This window comes from Bombus bifarius, unplaced genomic scaffold, assembly GCF_011952205.1.
Source record: "Bombus bifarius isolate JDL3187 unplaced genomic scaffold, Bbif_JDL3187 scf7180000007975, whole genome shotgun sequence".
NCBI classification, from domain to species: Eukaryota; Metazoa; Arthropoda; class Insecta; order Hymenoptera; family Apidae; genus Bombus; species Bombus bifarius.
The window spans coordinates 503,180-521,404 of record NW_022884361.1 but is presented as its reverse complement, the minus strand read 5'-3'; the positions used below and the strand labels follow the sequence as shown (position 1 = coordinate 521,404).

General features: G+C 33.0%; 6 protein-coding genes and 1 non-coding gene across 17 annotated transcripts in view; 4 read left to right on the top strand and 3 right to left on the bottom strand.

The window, feature by feature from the left end:
- The window catches only part of LOC117217301, a 34,950-nt gene extending 28,789 nt beyond the window's left edge, over nucleotides 1–6,161 (bottom strand). The window contains exons 1-2 of the mRNA XM_033464809.1: nucleotides 5,355–6,161; nucleotides 4,954–5,001 (exon numbers count right to left, since the gene is read on the bottom strand). Coding sequence (XP_033320700.1) covers nucleotides 4,954–5,001; nucleotides 5,355–5,630 — 324 coding nt within the window. The 5' untranslated portion in view covers nucleotides 5,631–6,161. The remainder of the gene's footprint in view (nucleotides 1–4,953; nucleotides 5,002–5,354) is intronic.
- A 662-nt stretch (nucleotides 6,162–6,823) lies between these two features.
- On the top strand, nucleotides 6,824–7,914 carry LOC117217319 (probable 28S ribosomal protein S16, mitochondrial). The gene is made up of 2 exons (XM_033464840.1): nucleotides 6,824–7,163; nucleotides 7,534–7,914. The coding sequence occupies exons 1-2, from the start codon at nucleotides 7,038–7,040 to the stop codon at nucleotides 7,828–7,830; spliced, it is 423 nt and encodes a 140-aa protein (XP_033320731.1). The 5' UTR covers nucleotides 6,824–7,037; the 3' UTR covers nucleotides 7,831–7,914.
- Nucleotides 7,915–8,131: 217 nt separating this feature from the next.
- On the bottom strand, nucleotides 8,132–8,225 carry Trnai-uau. Its single transcript has 2 exons — nucleotides 8,188–8,225; nucleotides 8,132–8,167 (listed from the first exon to the last, which is right to left on the bottom strand). It is a non-coding gene; the product is annotated as a tRNA-Ile (tRNA).
- A 204-nt stretch (nucleotides 8,226–8,429) lies between these two features.
- LOC117217299 lies at nucleotides 8,430–10,032 on the bottom strand. Of its 2 annotated transcripts, none has more exons than XM_033464807.1 (5): nucleotides 9,897–10,032; nucleotides 9,527–9,649; nucleotides 9,231–9,441; nucleotides 9,025–9,154; nucleotides 8,430–8,949 (listed from the first exon to the last, which is right to left on the bottom strand). In XM_033464807.1, exons 2-5 carry the CDS (start codon nucleotides 9,646–9,648, stop codon nucleotides 8,528–8,530), a joined length of 885 nt encoding a protein of 294 aa, XP_033320698.1. In that variant the 5' UTR covers nucleotide 9,649; nucleotides 9,897–10,032; the 3' UTR covers nucleotides 8,430–8,527. The 2 variants fall into 2 exon arrangements, with proteins under 2 accessions (XP_033320698.1, XP_033320697.1); XM_033464806.1 differs by having other exon boundaries at nucleotides 8,478–8,949; nucleotides 9,891–9,981.
- A 144-nt stretch (nucleotides 10,033–10,176) lies between these two features.
- LOC117217300 (protein POLR1D-like) lies at nucleotides 10,177–11,196 on the top strand. The gene is made up of 2 exons (XM_033464808.1): nucleotides 10,177–10,348; nucleotides 10,591–11,196. The coding sequence occupies exons 1-2, from the start codon at nucleotides 10,326–10,328 to the stop codon at nucleotides 10,796–10,798; spliced, it is 231 nt and encodes a 76-aa protein (XP_033320699.1). The 5' UTR covers nucleotides 10,177–10,325; the 3' UTR covers nucleotides 10,799–11,196.
- Nucleotides 11,197–11,790: 594 nt separating this feature from the next.
- Nucleotides 11,791–13,795, top strand: LOC117217317 (pentatricopeptide repeat-containing protein 2, mitochondrial-like). Its single transcript, XM_033464832.1, has 5 exons — nucleotides 11,791–12,012; nucleotides 12,196–12,719; nucleotides 12,795–13,091; nucleotides 13,263–13,367; nucleotides 13,440–13,795. The coding sequence occupies exons 1-5, from the start codon at nucleotides 11,931–11,933 to the stop codon at nucleotides 13,584–13,586; spliced, it is 1,155 nt and encodes a 384-aa protein (XP_033320723.1). The 5' UTR covers nucleotides 11,791–11,930; the 3' UTR covers nucleotides 13,587–13,795.
- Nucleotides 13,796–14,638: 843 nt separating this feature from the next.
- LOC117217249 (glutamate-gated chloride channel) overlaps nucleotides 14,639–18,225 on the top strand; it is a 38,573-nt gene continuing 34,986 nt past the window's right edge. For 3 of the 10 annotated variants that reach the window (XM_033464719.1, XM_033464718.1, XM_033464717.1), the window contains exons 1-2: nucleotides 14,641–14,788; nucleotides 17,979–18,046. In XM_033464719.1, coding sequence (XP_033320610.1) covers nucleotides 17,988–18,046 — 59 coding nt within the window. In that variant the 5' untranslated portion in view covers nucleotides 14,641–14,788; nucleotides 17,979–17,987. Of the gene's footprint in view, nucleotides 14,789–16,737; nucleotides 16,763–17,517; nucleotides 17,619–17,978; nucleotides 18,047–18,225 lie in introns of those variants that run through there. The other 7 variants (XM_033464711.1, XM_033464710.1, XM_033464713.1 and 4 more) reach the window with 6 other exon arrangements.

Genomic DNA, 18,225 nt, shown 5'->3' with positions numbered 1-18,225 from the left:
GGAATCATCAGCCGGCAACGACCGGAAGAGTTTGATTAATGGTTTGTTCATTAACGAGCGGCGCAGATAGAAGAGGTAGCGGGAAAGGCTACCTAGTTGTCCACGGCTCTGGAATAATGATCATCCTGGAAGGACGGCGAGTCGGGACAAATTATCGTGTACGCGACAACGATACCTAACTCGTGCCCTGTGCACGGCTACTTCATTAGAAAATGCGTGCATACGGACTATCCATTATAGAACGATACTACTCCCCGTTCCTTTCTCGTCGACCAACTCTATCAGCCAACCAACAGAGCCACGCTTTCGCTTCGTCTACAATCCACAGTGTTCCTGCTGAGAAAATTCCCGTAATCCGCTTGGCTCCAGCTCTGCCTTCCTATCTTGCGTTACGTACCAGTGCTCCAATATTAAGCTGATACGCAAGAAATCTTGTTTTTCCAAAGGTCCAGTTTGCCAGCTGCGTGTAATCTTGGGAATTTTCGTTCCCTGTTATATCATTATACCTAGCAGCATACCGTATTCATACGGATTTTTTAATATACGACACCGTTGGATGCGCAATGAAATCCAAGTTTTTGAAGTATCGTTCGGTGCTTTCGAGGCAAACATATCATTTTATATTCCGTAAGTTCAGCTGTTTATGCGCAGAACTAACTCCCTTTTTACAGTCCTAGACTTTTTTAGCCCCGGATAGGTAAATTATACGACAGATTTGTTGAAGCAAACTATTACGTATTTATACGGATCTTCTTAATAGCATAGGGTGCAAAACGAAGTGGACGTTTTTTTAGATGTTACCAGATATTTTCCAAGCGTATTTCTCCGCTTTTAGCAAGTTGAATCGCTTATGCACGAAATTAATCCTTCTGCAGTCCTGGGCTTTTAGTCTCTGATAGATCATACAACAGAGATAGATAGTTGTACGATAGAGTCGTTGAATCAAATGTTTGGCTCATCTTTCGATAAAATAGAACGTTTCTCGGTGTTATATCGTGACGTGCAAAATCACACCGATTTTTTGGACATTTATTCAAGCTCTTTGACAGTGACGAATGCAAAATGACAAACGAGAAGAACACACGTCAAGGAAATATCTGTACCGGAAAGAAAAATTACGCGCGTTGCACTTTGAACCGTCGGGAATATCGCTTGGGAAATGTGAACTTTCTACGAGTGCTCTGACATCGAATAACGAGATCCTTGGAACTTTCACAGTCCAGATCTTTGTGCTTAAAGTTCCCACTAGAAAATCGTCGAACATCTCCGCCAGCTTCTTGCCACGAACGTTACCGATTTACATCGTCAAAGATTTCATTACTCCTGAAATCTTAATATCCTACCCTTAGCAATCCTAGTCACATTCGACGTTACATCTTGTATGACTCATGCTCCATATTAGGCAAATATCTCGGTACCGTTTTCTGCAAAATTTCCTCTGTCATTTGCATATTACTTAATCAGATGTAGAACGCGATAGAACAATTCACGAGGTTGTTCCTTCTGGAAGCAAGGATACGTTTACGTTTTTAAAAAGATATAAAGAGAGAGAGAGAGAGAGAGAGAAAGGAAAAAGAAACAAACGAACCGGCTTTGTACAGCTGTTAAAAAAGAGGATTTCACGGGAAAGGAAATGAACGGGTAATTTTGGTAGACGTGTGTACGTGCGTGCACCTACATCCTGGTGGTCACGGCATCGAAAAAGAGCAGGATGGTGACGTCACAAAAAAGGAAGCAACGCGTGTACGGGTCATCGTTGTCTGAATACGTATATACACGTGCAACGAAAACCACGATTTCACGGGCGTACACTTGTGGACAAATGTACAAAGCTACCAACGAGTGGTGTATATCTCGACTGATAATTACGGAAGGGGCTCGAGCGAACTTCCGCTCAATAAAAGCTACCCGATCTCGACAACGCAAACGCCTCGACCGATGTACTTGCGTATGAAAGCTTCTACCTGAACGAAAGCATAAAGCTTTCCTCAAAACCGGTACGGATTACTATGTACCGAGCGTTAAAATCATCGATCATCCAGGTAACTATACAACGAAAACTGTCAAGTTGTACATCCAAAATATATTACGATGGTATTTCTACAGGTTGCTATTGTAACTACAGCTGTTTATTGCTGACACTTTCTTTTTTATATCTGCAATGAACATAACTTTTAATATTACAGCGGCAATATACGAGAAACGAGAAATTTACTATTACGACCCTGCAAATGTTGGCAGGTTTTTACGACTGCAACAGGTATAATTTCCCAAACCTGTGCATATCCTTGAGAATATAACAACCTGTGTATAACAATATAACAACCATATTTCTAAGTAATCCTACTAGGACAGGTAAGACCTCTTAGGTTCTTGTGACAATCGTACTCGACGATTATCCGACGATTCTGCAACTATAAATCGTACACGACTGGGACAGCTTTCTAGTAAATCCGATAACCATATCTCTAATAGAAACATTCGTATACCATCAATGAACAGTACAACTAGCCGTTACTTGAAAACGTTTCTTACGACAATAGAAATTACTATTCGAGCAATTTACCATCCTATGAGAGATGACTCGCTGCGACTAATTAAATCCACCTGTATAGTTAATACCCCAGAGAAGATGAAAAAGTACGGCGTGTCGTTCTGAAAGAACGAGCATGACCTTGAAATCTCCTGCACCTTCGCTGTATGTATATTGGTAAGTTACGTTCTCCGGAACGATAGCCTACTTTTTCAGACTAAACCCAACAAACATTGGCTAAAAATCTGCATGCCCGCGACAAGTAGAATTCCGTAGGAAAGTGGAAGACGCGAAATAAAATTATTACAATTAAAATTCGAGCAATAAATAATAATAGCATAATGCGTTGCGCCGATACTGAAAGTTATATCTTCGAAGATGAAACTTGCACTAGAAAAAAGCCAGGATTCCTTACTTTTTCCGATAATAAATCTACTTTTTTAATTACGTTAGAAATGTTGTTAATTACATTAGATATAGTACAAAATGATTGGAACACGGAATCGACGAGCCGCGTTACGATGAACATGAATGGCGCATGAATCACCGGAAGTCCATGATATTTAACAGTAATAGAACTTTCATTAACCGGGAAAGCATGCATCGCGATTTTATACTTAAAGCGCAGGCAAAATGGAATAATTAATCCGATCGTTCTTTCCCTATAATTGAATTGTACCGGAAGTTTTACATTCTGCGCGACATTGACCGTGTGAAACTAGCTCAAGCCATTTTCATCGATCAAACTGGTCTAACTAGGTTTGCTACTTGCATTATTCAAGCGTTTAATTAAATCTTGCAACGAGACCAAATATTGTAATCGTTGGCAAAAATCGTTGGCAAGGATATTATAAAAATATAATAAATATTCTTACTGTTTCTTTTTTCATAATTCCTAGCCAATTTCTATAGTCTTAGGTTTTAATCACTCGCTATAAACAATTTGCAAGTGGATTAAGAATTTGAAACTGTAGCGTTAGACTGAAAATGGCAAAAATTTCACTGGAAAATATGAAGATTATCGGGTGAAAAACGCAAAAACAATTTAAAAATTCAATGGGTTATTTAATAAGCCAATGCTGGCTTACTAATGTAACGAATAACTAACTGGTGGAATATTTTCATGATTTTTGCGAAGTCTATGCGATGAATATATTGTAATTGCTAGATTTTCAGATTGATTTCAACTTTTGCCAATATAATCATGACAATCGTATTACAATACAGTGCTAACGAGATTCAAAAATCTTTCCTATTACGCACATAATATATATTTACCAAAAATGTCTATCAATGTTCAAATACTTTCGTGAGTCACTAGATCTACGAATACTTTCCAATCGGAAAATAAACACGAAATGAAACATAAATAAATTAGAACGGTGAAAAGACGCGAGAACAAGAATGGATGATATGTATTATACATATTTCCATTAACTGGATAAAAATATAAAAGATACAGTATACTCTCCTATAAATGTACTATAAATCTAAATGTCGGTCTTTAATCTTCTAACAATAATTTTCTGTAACTGCTCGCATCTTTTCGCGAGTCACTATACCTACTTCCGAATTGACTACATCGAACAGTCGATGGTTGTTAGGACAAGATCTAAAATATTATAAGCTCTTATATAAGCTCAAAAGACGATAATAACCGGGAACGCGAAAGCGACAATTCTCGGAAGATGCGGACAACGGTACAAAACAGAAATGTCAAAATAACTGAACTGACCTGACTACCGGTTGGTCGCGAAACATTCAGGCGGCGAGCCGGTTTATTTTCAGTATTGCCGCGGTATCGTTTCCAGTTGGGCAACCCTCTATTTTCGAGCCGGCAAAACGATTCACGCTTTTCGAATTGTTTCGCAGAAACAATCGAAACGGAACGACATCGGTCGAACCGGGCAAAAAGTCGCTCTTTCAGGTTAGAAAAACCCGGTCACAGTGCTGCCAAATTGCAAAGCTAATACCAAAGTAATTTGATGCGCATGCGCAATGTGAGACTCTCTGTTTCTTAAGTATTCCTATGCAATTTTTATGCAAATATATTACAAATGAATAAATGTTTCAGGCCTAATATGTACTTATTGGCGTATAAATTTGTATAGAGATAATCGTAAAACACCAATTACTATAATCTGCTTATTATCGTCATGGTAAAGTATATGTATTTAGTAGAAGATAGAGAACCGACGCGCGAAACAATCTTTATTACTAAGTTACTTTCGTAAAGTATTGATATTATTGGTAGTCACAATCTATGAAGAGTATTATTTTTTAAATAAGATGCGATAAAGTGAAAACCATAACTTTAGAAGAAATACAGTAGCATCGAAACTTTTTCTCTGTAAAACACCTTTTTACAACACAACGCATAAAATTATGCTATAAGAATAGAAGTAATGAAATAAACTTACAGCTTTCAGCGTCTTCAGTTCGCTGATATCCGCCGAGGATTGAACAGGCTATAAAACAGGAAACATAACGTTAAAACACAAACATAGATAAAAAAAAACAATTACTAAATTAGTTCATAAGTAATTTTAATGAATTTATCTCTGGTGTAATATGCACGACGGGCTTCTAACAATCGATACAAGGGAAGATTTATGTAACTAATAAAAAACAATATCTCTATACTAGAACTCGATGCTTCACATAACGCCTTATTGTACATAACAAGTAATCTATATTTAACGCAATCCATACTCCATTTCCGTTCAAGAAAATATATCTACTTATGACGAAAATACATGACATAAACAACTTGGTTGATGAGAGGTTTAATAAAAATTAAGAAAAGAAAGAGAATATTTACCTCGTTCGTTTTCCAAAGGTTTGGAGAGTCCTTACAGGCGTTATTATCCACGACGGTCGTTATGTCACTTCCGAAATTGAGGAGGGAGGTGAAATTATTGTTGTTGCCATTGGTCTGTGTATCATCTTCGTTAGTCGTGTTGTTAAGGAGCTCGTAATCCAGCGATTTAGATGCACGACAATTGGTCACAAAAGAACGCGCAAAGTTACTTTTGAAGTGGTTCGACGACACTTCACTTCCAAGTGCGAATCTCACTTTCGGTGTATTGGAACCCATGATTCCGGATTTTAACAAATCTCGCGATCGTTAACAATAAAAAAAAATCAACCTGCTCTCCCTGAAATCGAGGTTATTCCCTTTCGAGATATAACCTGGATGCAAAATAACTACAAGAAAAGACGGTCTCGTAGCGCATCCCGCGAATATCGACGAACACCATTAACCGTTGATTATAATTAATAATTCTAGACTCCTAATTATCTTGCCGGTTTTCACTTGTTTTCCGCGGCCACGTCGTTTTATATATAAACATCAATAATTTGTTACTTTGTTACGCGAAAATTGAAAATTATATTGACAGAAATACTAAATGTGAATTCATTGATTAATTCAAGATTATTGCATGCAAGGAAGGATATATGATTATAGAGAAACTTGTAACACCTCACACTACCGATGCACACAGAACGCCTGTGCATGTCAAACTGACAACGAAACCATTCGGTTGAACGGATTCAAGTCCTAACCTCACCCCTCTATTCCAAACATTGGAAGCATCTGTAGGGATTCACGTGTTGCACATGCGCTGACCCAAAAACTGTACACCATTCGATTCATCGTATAAATTATCCTTTTACCTAAATTTTATACGGAAATTTTATAAACAAAATCTCTTCGATATAATTAAATACAAGTTGTAAATATGAATAACAGCATTATTATGATTTTTATAATGATTAAGATTCATTCGTAAATTCGTTTATAGTAAATTCTATTTATGAAATATGTTGAAATCTCTTTTGAATTATTTTATGAATAGCTAGAAATTCATGCAAATTTTTTGAAATATGAAATATAATATAATATTTATTATATCAATTGTTTCAGTTAATACAAATACGTTAGCGCCAGGTAGCACTAAGACTGATTTTTGTTATAATATTTATTATATCAATTGTTTTAGTTAATACAAATATCTTAGCGCCAGGTAGCGCTAAGACACTAATCTTCATTAAGACTCCCCTCTCTACATTAAATATCTTTTATGGTTATTAATTAATTTAATTATAAAAAAATATTAATATTTTTTTACTTCTGTATAGGAATACTAATCATTAAAATATTGTATTTAAAATATATATACTGTACTTATTTATTAATTTCCATTAAATACTTTTGTAAATAGATGAATATTTATTAAAATTAACTTAAATAACTCTCGTTTTGAATATTAATTTCTTTTACTTGAAGTAATATTGACTATCGTAATGATTAATTAAATGTAATATCAGGTAATATTCTATTATACATAGATTCCAAATTGTTGATGCCAAATTCATATCTTAATAGGTTGTCCAACTAATCGCACCTAACATAACCTCCAATGATGAGCTGAAGTCTTTTACGTGACAGAGTTGTAATTTTGTGTTGTAATATAACTTGAACTGATAAATATTTAACGAAATGCCACGTTTACCATTGCATCCCTCATCGGGGATTGGTGTTGTGAATGCTTTTTATCCTAGATCGATACGATTTGTTCGTTATGGATGTGCTAACAGACCTTTTTATCACATTGTTGTTATGCCTGTAAGTGTTCACAAATGATTTTTAATTAAAACTACAACCATACTACTTTTTAATAAAAAAAAAAAACATTATTTTATGTCCGTTTATTCACCTATATAAACATATAACTTTTCAATATTTAATTTTAATTTTTCTATTTGTCAGTCGCATTTTTTTGCTATAATTGAATTTTATTATTTCTTTTTTAATACATATAAGTTACCAAGTAAATAACATAGTTATTTACATTGTATATAACGTTGTTTCTAATACAATAAATTACACAGACTTGGTTGTTTACATTTCTATAAATAAAATTCTTACAATGAAACTTCTTGATAAACTCACTCATATAAATCTATAAGTACGGTGTGAACTAATTTCATTTCAGACTAAAAGTGGACAACATAAACCCCCGATAGAACAACTAGGTACCTATGACCCTATGCCAAACAAATACAATGAAAAATTAATTGCTTTAAATTTTGAACGGATACAATATTGGTTGGGACAAAATGTAACAGTATCAAAACCAGTAGCAATATTGTTAGGACTTTGTGGTTTCTTTCCAATACATCCAAAAACATATATGAGAGCATGGAGAAATCGAAGAAAAGCTGCAGAAGAAATTGAAAGAAATAAAAGTGGAGAATCAGAATCGCAAACAGAAACAGTGGCTACGGGCTAACATATTTTAGTTATTTTATTTATATTATATATTTAGTATGTAAACAATGTATGCATTTGAATAAAATTGTTACTAAAAATAAAATGTTAAATTGGTTTAATAATACATTTATAAGAGCTTAATAAAGGATAAAGTATCCAATAATGTATGAACAGTACAAATAAATATACTTATTAGATTTCTGTCTTAAAACATGTTTAATATGATAATTAGTTGTATGTAATAATCAAACATAGAAGATGTAAGATATGTTTTACATGTTTTAAATTCAAATATTATGAACTTAAACATAAAAAAAAATTTCCCCAGGTGAGGCTCGAACTCACAACCCCGGCATTGCTCACAAATTTACTGTCATATAAGTACCGTGCGCTAACCGATTGCGCCACTGGGGAGTTGTACTTTGCAATTTCTTATTTACATATATAAAGACATTAATCAAAAATATTGATCAAAATAGACAATAATTGTTAAATACATCTTAATACGAGTATTAAAAAGATGTTATGTCACGAAAAAGAACAATTTCATTAATTCCATACTTCTTAACATAACCTGTATATGAAAATATGAAAATGTTAAAGTTATAATGCACCAAATATATTTGAAATAAATATTTATTGATTCTTTATTATCATACATTATCCGACGATAGTTTATTCAGTAACGTTTATAATAGTTTAAGTTAAAAAAAATATTACTCCATATCATCATTAATTTCCGACTGATTACTATCTTCATACATGTCAATAACAGAACATAGATCATCCCATAAGTCAATGACATTTTCTTTTGTAAGGTTTGGTTTGCAAAAATTTTGCAGCAAAGATTGATTTTCTTGTGCAAACTTTGCAGTAAGAGGAAAGTGCTGATTACATATATTATCAGTTTTTTCAGGATTTATGACAAAATGATGCTCCATTTTCCAATACCGCTCCGAAAACAATACTGACCATTGAAGTATTAAATACACATGCTTTACGTTTTCAGTTGAATGTATATATACTAAAACTCCACCATTTTCTTCTTTACACTGTTTACAACTTACATACTTCCCATCATTCAACTTATTAAGTATCCTTTTTCTTACCATGTTTTCCTCACTGTATTGTGAAATTGCTAGAAGAACAAATCTTTAATGTTTAAGTACTACTTTCTCGTGTTACACATAAAATTATATAACTTGTAAATTACCAGATGTAAGAAGTGAAAAATTTTTCATTCTAGTCATATTTTGTACCCAAGATTCAATCTCCAACATATAACATTTATCAATATTTATAAAATGACATGTTATATCACAAATTTCAAATTCTTTTTCATCCTAAAATATAGCGGAAAAATAATACATCAAAACAATGTATTTTATTATATAGGTAGTGTTATTTTGTGTTATATACCTCCAATTGTACTGTTAACTCTACATATAAATTTAAAGCTTTCGTTTTTAAACAAGTTGTATATTTATAGACATTATCATGCAACCATTTCTTATCTGTATCTTTAAATGTTATACCAGAGACTCCGCAAGAAACATTACATAGTATATGTGTATATTGTCCTTGTAATTTTTCTTTTGTGTTATTACCAGATTCTGCAGTCCTTGGCAAACTGATTTAGAAATAATAAAAATTAATATCAAGGATATAATAGATTTGATATAGAAGGATAAATTTAAGGATAAATATAATACAACTTTAACATAACAACTTCTTGCTGATTTTCCTGTTCTTTTAATTTTTCAACTAAGTTATTTGCTTTTGCAACAAGCTCATTTTTTAATTTATTTAACTCAATCAATTCAGGATCTTCCATCATCCTAAAATAAAATTAGATTTAAATTATTAATTAACTGAATATTTGAATTTGTATAATAAATAGATAATTTTATTTGATATATTTTTAAAATAATGTGCATTTAAAACAATTACATGCAATATTCTCTAATACAATTACATACTTATAATTTATCAAATTCATGTACTTTATTTTCAACTATTAAAATTACTTAGATGTAAAATTTAAGAAATGCATTAAAAATATGCTAGAATATAATTTACCATTACCAAATGATATCTTGCAGATTGTAAATAGTATCAATCTAATATTTTTGTATTCAAGTTATTAAAATATTATAAATTAAATATCACGAATGAAAATATATAAATATAGGAGGTATTCGTAAGCGCACATAACTTAATTTGTGACATAAACTTAACCTTCATTTATACGAACATCTGTTGTTTATGTCAACACGGGAATAATGTACATAAAGGTAGTATAATTTTATTCTTATTATAAATTTACGTGATAACTATTTGTTTATTTAGTATGTAACAAGAAGAATATTAAAAATCTTTCTACTGTCTGTAACGAACAATAAAATTCATTGTTTGTTAAGGAACAATTTCGTTCGTCTGTGAAAGATATAAATTAACGAGAAAGTTCTCATGTTTTGCGTGCAAGGGTTGAGAAAATTATAAAATATTGAGAAAATGGATGATGAAACATTAAACAGGTGAGTTTAGGCTTCACTTTGTTCATGCTTCAATACAAAGGTTAACTTGTATTATTTGCATATGTATTTCATCAGAGATAATAAGACGCTTTCAAGATCATAAAATAATGACAATAATGTAAAACCTGACATAATCGGTTTGTTGAGAATTAATAAAATTATTATATTTCAAAATACTTGCTATAGTCTGTTTGTTGAACTAATTTAGGATATAATATAGAATTTTTTATTTTGATTTTTAGACTCGCAGTTGAGGCATTATTAGAAGAAGCTAAGATTGGGGCAAAAAGAGCAGAAATAATGGGACCCAGTGGATGGATAAAACCAAAGGAATCTATTAATAAAAGATTTCTTCATTCAACATTACGTAATGTTGTTCTTTCAAACAAATATCAATTAAAAAGAAGAAGTGAGAAAAAATTGCATATATCTGACAGTACATTAAAGTAATTTTTATTTTTTGCTCTTAATATAAGTATTAGTTCTTTGCAACATTCTTTACTGTCCTATTAATTTAGGATTAAATCATTCAGTATCATGAAAATCTATGTCATTTAGTACCTATTAAGTAATTGTAAGTTTCATTTTAAGCTGAATAAGTGTAATATAAAAGGCATTCACTTAAATATAATGAAAAAAAATTAGTCACCAACGATAGTTAAAGTGATGGAATAAATTGATACAGATTTAAAGATGCTGAAAATTGTAACTAATACAAAATTTGATAAATACAAGTAATCGAAAGAGAATTTTAAGCATGAAAGTATTACATAATATAGCAAAATGTGATGTAATGTAATGTACAATGTAAAGTAGCAATAAGGACTGAATAAATAAATTACAATATATTCCTTGCATTAACTTTATAAAAATATACAGCATAGATTAATAAGGTAGAATAAATGTTAAGAAAGAAGAATGAAATAAAAAACAATGCTAGAAAATGTAATTACTTATTTCAGAAAACTATAAAGTTTTAACTACTGATTAATTAATCAATTTAGCTGTCTCGTTTAAAAATGTTTAGAAATGCTAAGTTAGTGGGCAAAAGTTATTTTTATGAAAATCATCTTAATTTTCACGTGTTATATGTATCGTATTGCATAAAAAGTATTGATTCTAATTGAATGCAACATGAAGTAAATGATCGACTAATTAGGACCAATTTATTTTAGAAATAGAGAATTATTTTATATTTTACAAAAATATAACATATTTTAAAACAAATTATAGTCCAAGCAAGATATAAGTTCATCCGGTAAAAATATTTTATTTATTTATGAATTTGACTTTACTTTTCAGAAACTGCTTAAAACAGATAAAATAATCGTTTTATTACATTAAAAAGTGATATAATTGTGATAACAGAGCATCAATTATACCTCAATTGTACTATTGATCATAGTTGTCCATAAAATCGGAAACTACGTGATTTTCTCTACTATCATTTCCGTTCTAGTAGAGAACATGGGCCTTTTACGTGTTTGAAGCGTGAGGAGTAGTCGAAAGTTTGTTCGTCCGGTCTTGTTACTATACTGATATAACTGATATTAAATATAAAATATTATTTGTTCGTTAAACCATGGCGACCAATCTTCGAGGACTTTGTAGATTAAATATTTCTCTGGCAAATAATGCATTTTTCAAGTATAATTTTATAAATGGTACGTTATATTCTTAACCTAAACCTGTACTACATGGACTTAAATTAGAATAACGAGTTCAAAAATGACCATAACGCAAATAATATGAGAAAAGAATGGTTTCAAATATTAATATTAATATTGATTCTAAAATAAATAAAAGATTTCCGGTTGATTTTTAATAGTACTTTTTTTTGTTTGTAGTTGGGGTTAGGTGTATGTATACGGAACGAGACTTAGGCGTATCATCGTATGAGAATACGAGATACGTATTTCGCAATCAGTTTATGACGATAGAAAATACATTTCGTGAAAAAATGCAGGAAATATGTCAGGATCAGAACGGAGTGGTATATACAGAAGATTTAAAAGCAATGATACATTTGGCACAAGCTAATGAAAGTGATATGCAACTGTTAAATAATATGTTAGAGAAGTATATTCAGAAACAAGAAGAAAAGAAGTTTGGTAGATACGTATTTGGACCAGTTGTAATGAGAATGTATTATCATTTGAATCAACCAGAATATGCCTTAGAGGCATTTGATAATAATGCATTGAAAGAAAGCTTTGATTACCGCACATCTTTCCGTATTTTAATGTGTTTGTTATATAAAAATGGTATGTACAAAGAAATGAGAGAGGTATACCAGAAAGTTTTGGATAAGAATGGTATGGATTACATTGGGAGCTCTAACGTCTTAATGTATGCAGGATGTCTGAAGGAGGTACTTTTTAATTAGTAATTCTATATTATATTAATTAATATTTTAGGTTTTTAATTAATCACATTTTTTATTTAGAATACTCCAGAGGCACTAGAATACGCATTAGATCATTGGAAACAGCAGTATGATAAAATAAAGCCTTCTATAAGAAGTTGTTCATTGTTATCATGTTTAGCGATTAAAAATAATAAACCTGAAATAGCTCTGGACATATTAAGTACAATACCACTAGAGAGAATTATGAGTGTTAAAGGTCTTAAAATGTTGGCATATCTGCATTTGGGACGATATATACAAATAATTCCTATCTTGAAATATGGATTAGAACAAGATAATGCTCATGTTAAACCTTACTATTTTTTTGCTGATGTGGTATGTAAAATTAAAGTTTATTGCTGTAAAGTTAATTCAATATCGGTATTTATGTGCATTGTTTAATTTGTCCTGTTAATTATTAGTTTTGATTAAATCAGGCCTTACGTAATAATTATAGCATGGGTTTCTCTACATTCTTCCTTATATTGCTTTATATTCGCTTTACAGATGTATGAACTAGAAGAAAAATTGAAGGCAGAAAATGTAGAAGAAAGCAAACAACTACTTAATTTAATAGAACAAGCAAGAAAGCAAGATTTTATTCAAACCAATGTAAGTTACAGCAATTTTGTAGAAATTCATAATTATACTTTGTAATTAATGTATAATTTTTATTTTTTTAAGTATACTTTGGAAGAATTTATACTAAGGCCAATGATGTTTAGTAGCCGAAACAAAGGAGCCTCAGAAAATATGGATGACAAAAAGAGGTTTAGAAATCGTCAGCAATACCAATCACAACAGAGAACTGAATTAAAAAATTATTTGTAATGCATTTTCTTAATTTCTCCATCAAAAATTAATTACGTATGATTTTATCAACTTAGTTAATGAAGAATCTTTTTTATCAATGGATTCCGCAGTCAAATTGTATCCTTGATCGATAAGTAATATGTTTTATCCGTATTTTGTAGGTGTAGTTACTGTATAGAATGTAATTCTATGAAGTAAATAAAATAAATTCAGAAAAATGTAAAAGACTGAAATACGTGTTGTTTCTTCCTTATGCATGTGTTTATGAAATTGCTAGCCAACTTTTTTGTAGGTCACAATAAAGTATATCTTGCTCTTAAAATTGCATTTTATGATGTTTATGATGCTAATGTTCTACGTGATAATACGTTTACATAAGATGAATTTATAGACATATACGTAGTTTCCATGATCTACTATTCTATTTGTCTTACTAGAATCTGCGATAATCGAAAAATTATTTTTAATGATTCAAGGTGCATTTCTCTCGAAAAATCATTAGAATAATCGATAATTAAAGCGTTCTATATAAGATACATCGGTGTGATCAATCGATATAAACGATCGAATTTGATTTAGCTTTCGGAAATTTCGATATCGTTCCGATATTAATCGAACGAAAGTATTCTTTTCATGAAATTCTGCCGAATAGGTCTGATCGTCGATAGCGTGCACTTTGGAAATGATCAGGAAACATTCGGGAAAAGAATATGGAAACCTTTGTTTACGGTAATATATATGATTCTATCGGTACGTGTGAACATGTCAATTGATGCGGTCATGTTGAAAATCATGATATTTGGAGGTAGAAGAGGTACGAGTGTCAGACGAACGGTAGGTGGGACATGTTAGGCGAGAATTAGTAGCGCTCGTGATGGTAACCGTACGAAACGAAGGAAGAAAAGGACGATGCATCATACTAGCTCCGTTGCGGTACGGGGTTTGGGGAGTCGAATGACGTCATGTTGCTAAAGCGACGCGGCAACGCTAAGCGTCTGCGTGGGTCGACGGGTGTCTGGGCCAGGATCAATAGCGTGCCAGCAACCAGGTAGTAGGTGTGAGTGTATGTAGGTTTCTGAACGGTGGCAGTCCAGGAGACGAACCTTTCGAGGTAGGACACTTCACGAGTCGAGTACAGTTCCAGTGTCGTACCAGAAAGCGCCATGCCAGTATCACTGCATCACGGAGCCCTCATTGCCTAGGATTATCAGCTTCTCCAGGTAACTACGACTTTTCTCTTTTCTCATATCGTATCGCTTCGTTTAGACCCTAAATTAATACCGGGTAATGACAATTTGCAAACGCATCCAGAGTGTTGTGTGCAGCAACGATTCGGGGCCACCACCCACGGCCAAACATTCCAAACGTCTCCCTCAAATGCATTTCAACCGATTATCCTCGTTAATCACCATGTACTACCGTATTAATTTATTTTACGATTGGCTGTGGCTGGACCAATGTGAACGTTGAAATTTCTGCTTGATCAACCTTTTTCGTGAAAGGGAACGAGTCGAAGCCAGAACAAACGAAATTGATAGAAAAATCGGCGAGCAGAGTTCAATCTGGTCTGGTGGTCAATCGAGGTCGTAGTATAGGTCAATAGAAAGATTGACAAGGAAGACAGGGGAATATAGACAGGCTTAGATAGAATAGCGAAACGAGATGGAGCTCGTGGTGGGGATTGTGCGTAACACAGATATGGATCCCTCGACTTCTGTATGAATGTTGGTTGTCTAGTCGCTAGGAAAAACATAGGCTTGCTTTGTTATCGCGAACTAATGACTAACTCGTTACCGTACACCCTCTCTCGGTGGTGTCACTGGGGATGCCTCGTTACACGTTTCATCCCTGGCTATTACGTGCAACTTGAAAAGACGCGTAACCGAGAAACAAGAAAAAGAAGGAATAGGAGATCAACTACTTTCTATATGAGATATTTCCCGTATGAAATGGCACAACATTTTTTTCACCACTCTTTTACACGGCGGTTTTGTAAAGCTCGTAAAGTGAGATGAAATGTGTCGAGCGGAACAAGTCGAGTGTATTTTACTTGATTAAAATTAACGCCAGATGGAGGTGTTTAGCAACGGAGGGAAAGCAATTACTTAAAAACACGTCCATGTATCCAGGATTTGTTTGATAAAGAAATTTATTCACACTCTTGCTTAAGCGCTCTCGAGAAGCAGCAATACAAACACGTTCCGCGCATACGTGTACACACATACACACACGTATATATGTATGTACATATATATATATATATATATATATATATATATATATATACAAACGCTTACATATATGTATATGTATATATACACAACTCACGTATACTATATACACATCCGATGCTGACCTAATTCGTATGGAGTACCGTTCGCAGCAATCATTTGCCTTTCGTGTATCCTGTTGTCGCTTTCAACTTTCAGCTTCTCGCGCGATTTGCGTAATTAAATGGAACGCGCGATGCATCGCATTATTCAATCGACCCGTTCCATTTACTCTTTTTCCAAGAACAAGAGAGCTCGACGATATATAATAAATTACATGGAATTCACGAATTCGTCCAATTTCCAAGATAACGTTAATTACAAGCCGGATAATTCATAGTTTCGTCGATTCTCTTAATGAAAATCCATTTTTCGCGCTCGGTCAAACCCACCTTTGTCACTTTCTCTCATCCGACGTTTACTGCAAAGACTAATTACTAATTAACCGATTTTCAGTTAATAAAATCACCTGCTTTCCCTCTCACCTTATTTACCGCCGAAGCTAATTATTAATTAAGCGATTTTCATGGAATGCAGTTTCAAAGCGGTTTCGATGATCGAGAAGGAGCTTCTTCATTTCATGAGAAATCTATAGGCATGTTCGTTTTTTTTTTTTTTTTTTTTTTTTTTTTGGAGGCTGTTTACTGATTAACGATACGTGCCTGTTTTCGAAAGTTCGTCGTTGTTTTCTCCTCGAGTTATCGAGCCGTTTACATTCGACGGTGATCAACGCCGTTGCGATTTTATGCGTGTTTGAGCGGCGAGGAAAACATCGATCAAGGAAAACAACGTATACACAGGCGGGGTGGCACGTTTGAAAAACAAAGCTGCCTTAACTGTATGGTCACTTACGGTGTCTGGCAGTGTAGTAAGTCAGTGTTCGGTCAGACGCTCGCCCAGTAGAATCGGTCCGCGCAAAATCAGGCAATGTTCAGTTCTTCAAAAATATACGAGTTTCTGTTCTCTTGCCTGATTTTCAAATAATCTCCACTCTTCTTGGAGAAAACATCCTTATAAATTGCTAATCCTATTAAATTGCTGTGAGATACAGTCGCAGGATTTTTAAGTGTTTAAACAAAGTTAGAGCGTCTTATGCATATCGTGTGATTCCAAGACAATGCCTGATTTGTTCGGTCAATCGTTTTATGGTGTTTTAAAAAAATATTCAAAGTCCTGATTAATTGAACATTGAAACTTCAATAGTGTGATAATTTCGGGAAATAAAAATTGATTCTCAAGCGTCGAGCAACAGTCAGACGTTGGATAGTTAATCGGTTGCAATACACATTTTCTGAGATTTTCTGATCCAATCTCTGTTGAAAGCTTCCAACATAGTATCGTAATTCCTGTCCGACGGTCGTTTATCATGTTTACAGCTACACGTACATATGTCTGTATAACTTGGCTTCGCTTTAAATAGGCAAATTTCATCGCGTCTGTCTTCTGGAAATTATTTGATTTTTACTTGCTCCACCGGGATATAATAAATTTTAGCGTGCTCATAGAACTAAATTACGGATATTTATAAATATAATAATATATTCATGACTCTGCGTATTTGTAGCATACAGCTGATAACCCGTTGATGTATACTTTTATTGCGCGTGAACCGTGTTCGAACCGATGCATATATTAAATTTTGTTGAATATTTTAAGACGAAGTTAATTTAAAATTCTCGTTAAAACATTCCTGATTAAGTTTATACGAGGTAATTAGAAGCCAAACTAGACAGTCGCATTTACAGAAAATTTCCCAATTCCGGTATTAGAATAGACATACGTACGTTTAATTTTTCAGAAACTAAATGATTAACTTCGATAGAGTCAGCCAGTTTGACTTCTACGTGGCTCGTATAAATTCCTAATAAAAGTTAGAAATCGAAGTATTTATATTTTCCGATCGAATTGAAGATAATATAAAACTTTTTCTTCGTTTTAATAAGTCTTTTCTAAGGGGATCCAAAAGTAGAAAACATGCATAAGAATTATTTTATCGATTGAAATATTTCTTTTGTCAGAATTATTGCTATTTAACCTACTAGACCATACTTCAATCACGAATGAAAACGTAAACGTCGACTTTCATTAACGAATTAAATTCTCTTGTAGCATTAAACAATGATTTATTTCTGCATTACAGGCTGCCGCAATGTGGCCTGGAGTATTGAAGTTATTGGTGTTACTAACATTCTTGCTACATCTATCAAGGTACGTTTCTCATCCATTCTTTGTCATTCAAGCTTCTAATTGCAGGAATCGATATCTTGCATTTAATAAACAAACTAAATACTTTGGAAAAATAACTGTAATCCGTTAATTTAATAATGTTATTGGTTAATAAATTGTTGTGCAGGAAGTTCCAGCGAGCAACGTTTAAGCTATTCGCG

Coding starts and splice junctions, on each gene's coding strand:
- LOC117217319 (XM_033464840.1), top strand. CDS start 7,038: ATGCCACGTTTACCATTGCATCCCTCATCGGGGATTGGTGTTGTGAAT. Junction 7,164..7,533: donor ATCACATTGTTGTTATGCCT/GTAAGTGTTCAC, acceptor ATTTCATTTCAG/ACTAAAAGTGGACAACATAA.
- LOC117217299 (XM_033464807.1), bottom strand. CDS start 9,648: ATGATGGAAGATCCTGAATTGATTGAGTTAAATAAATTAAAAAATGAG. Junction 9,442..9,526: donor CAAGAAGTTGTTATGTTAAA/GTTGTATTATAT, acceptor TTTCTAAATCAG/TTTGCCAAGGACTGCAGAAT. Junction 8,950..9,024: donor TTTTTCACTTCTTACATCTG/GTAATTTACAAG, acceptor TTGTTCTTCTAG/CAATTTCACAATACAGTGAG.
- LOC117217300 (XM_033464808.1), top strand. CDS start 10,326: ATGGATGATGAAACATTAAACAG. Junction 10,349..10,590: donor GATGATGAAACATTAAACAG/GTGAGTTTAGGC, acceptor TTTGATTTTTAG/ACTCGCAGTTGAGGCATTAT.
- LOC117217317 (XM_033464832.1), top strand. CDS start 11,931: ATGGCGACCAATCTTCGAGGACTTTGTAGATTAAATATTTCTCTGGCA. Junction 12,013..12,195: donor CAAGTATAATTTTATAAATG/GTACGTTATATT, acceptor TTTTGTTTGTAG/TTGGGGTTAGGTGTATGTAT. Junction 13,368..13,439: donor AAGATTTTATTCAAACCAAT/GTAAGTTACAGC, acceptor TATTTTTTTAAG/TATACTTTGGAAGAATTTAT.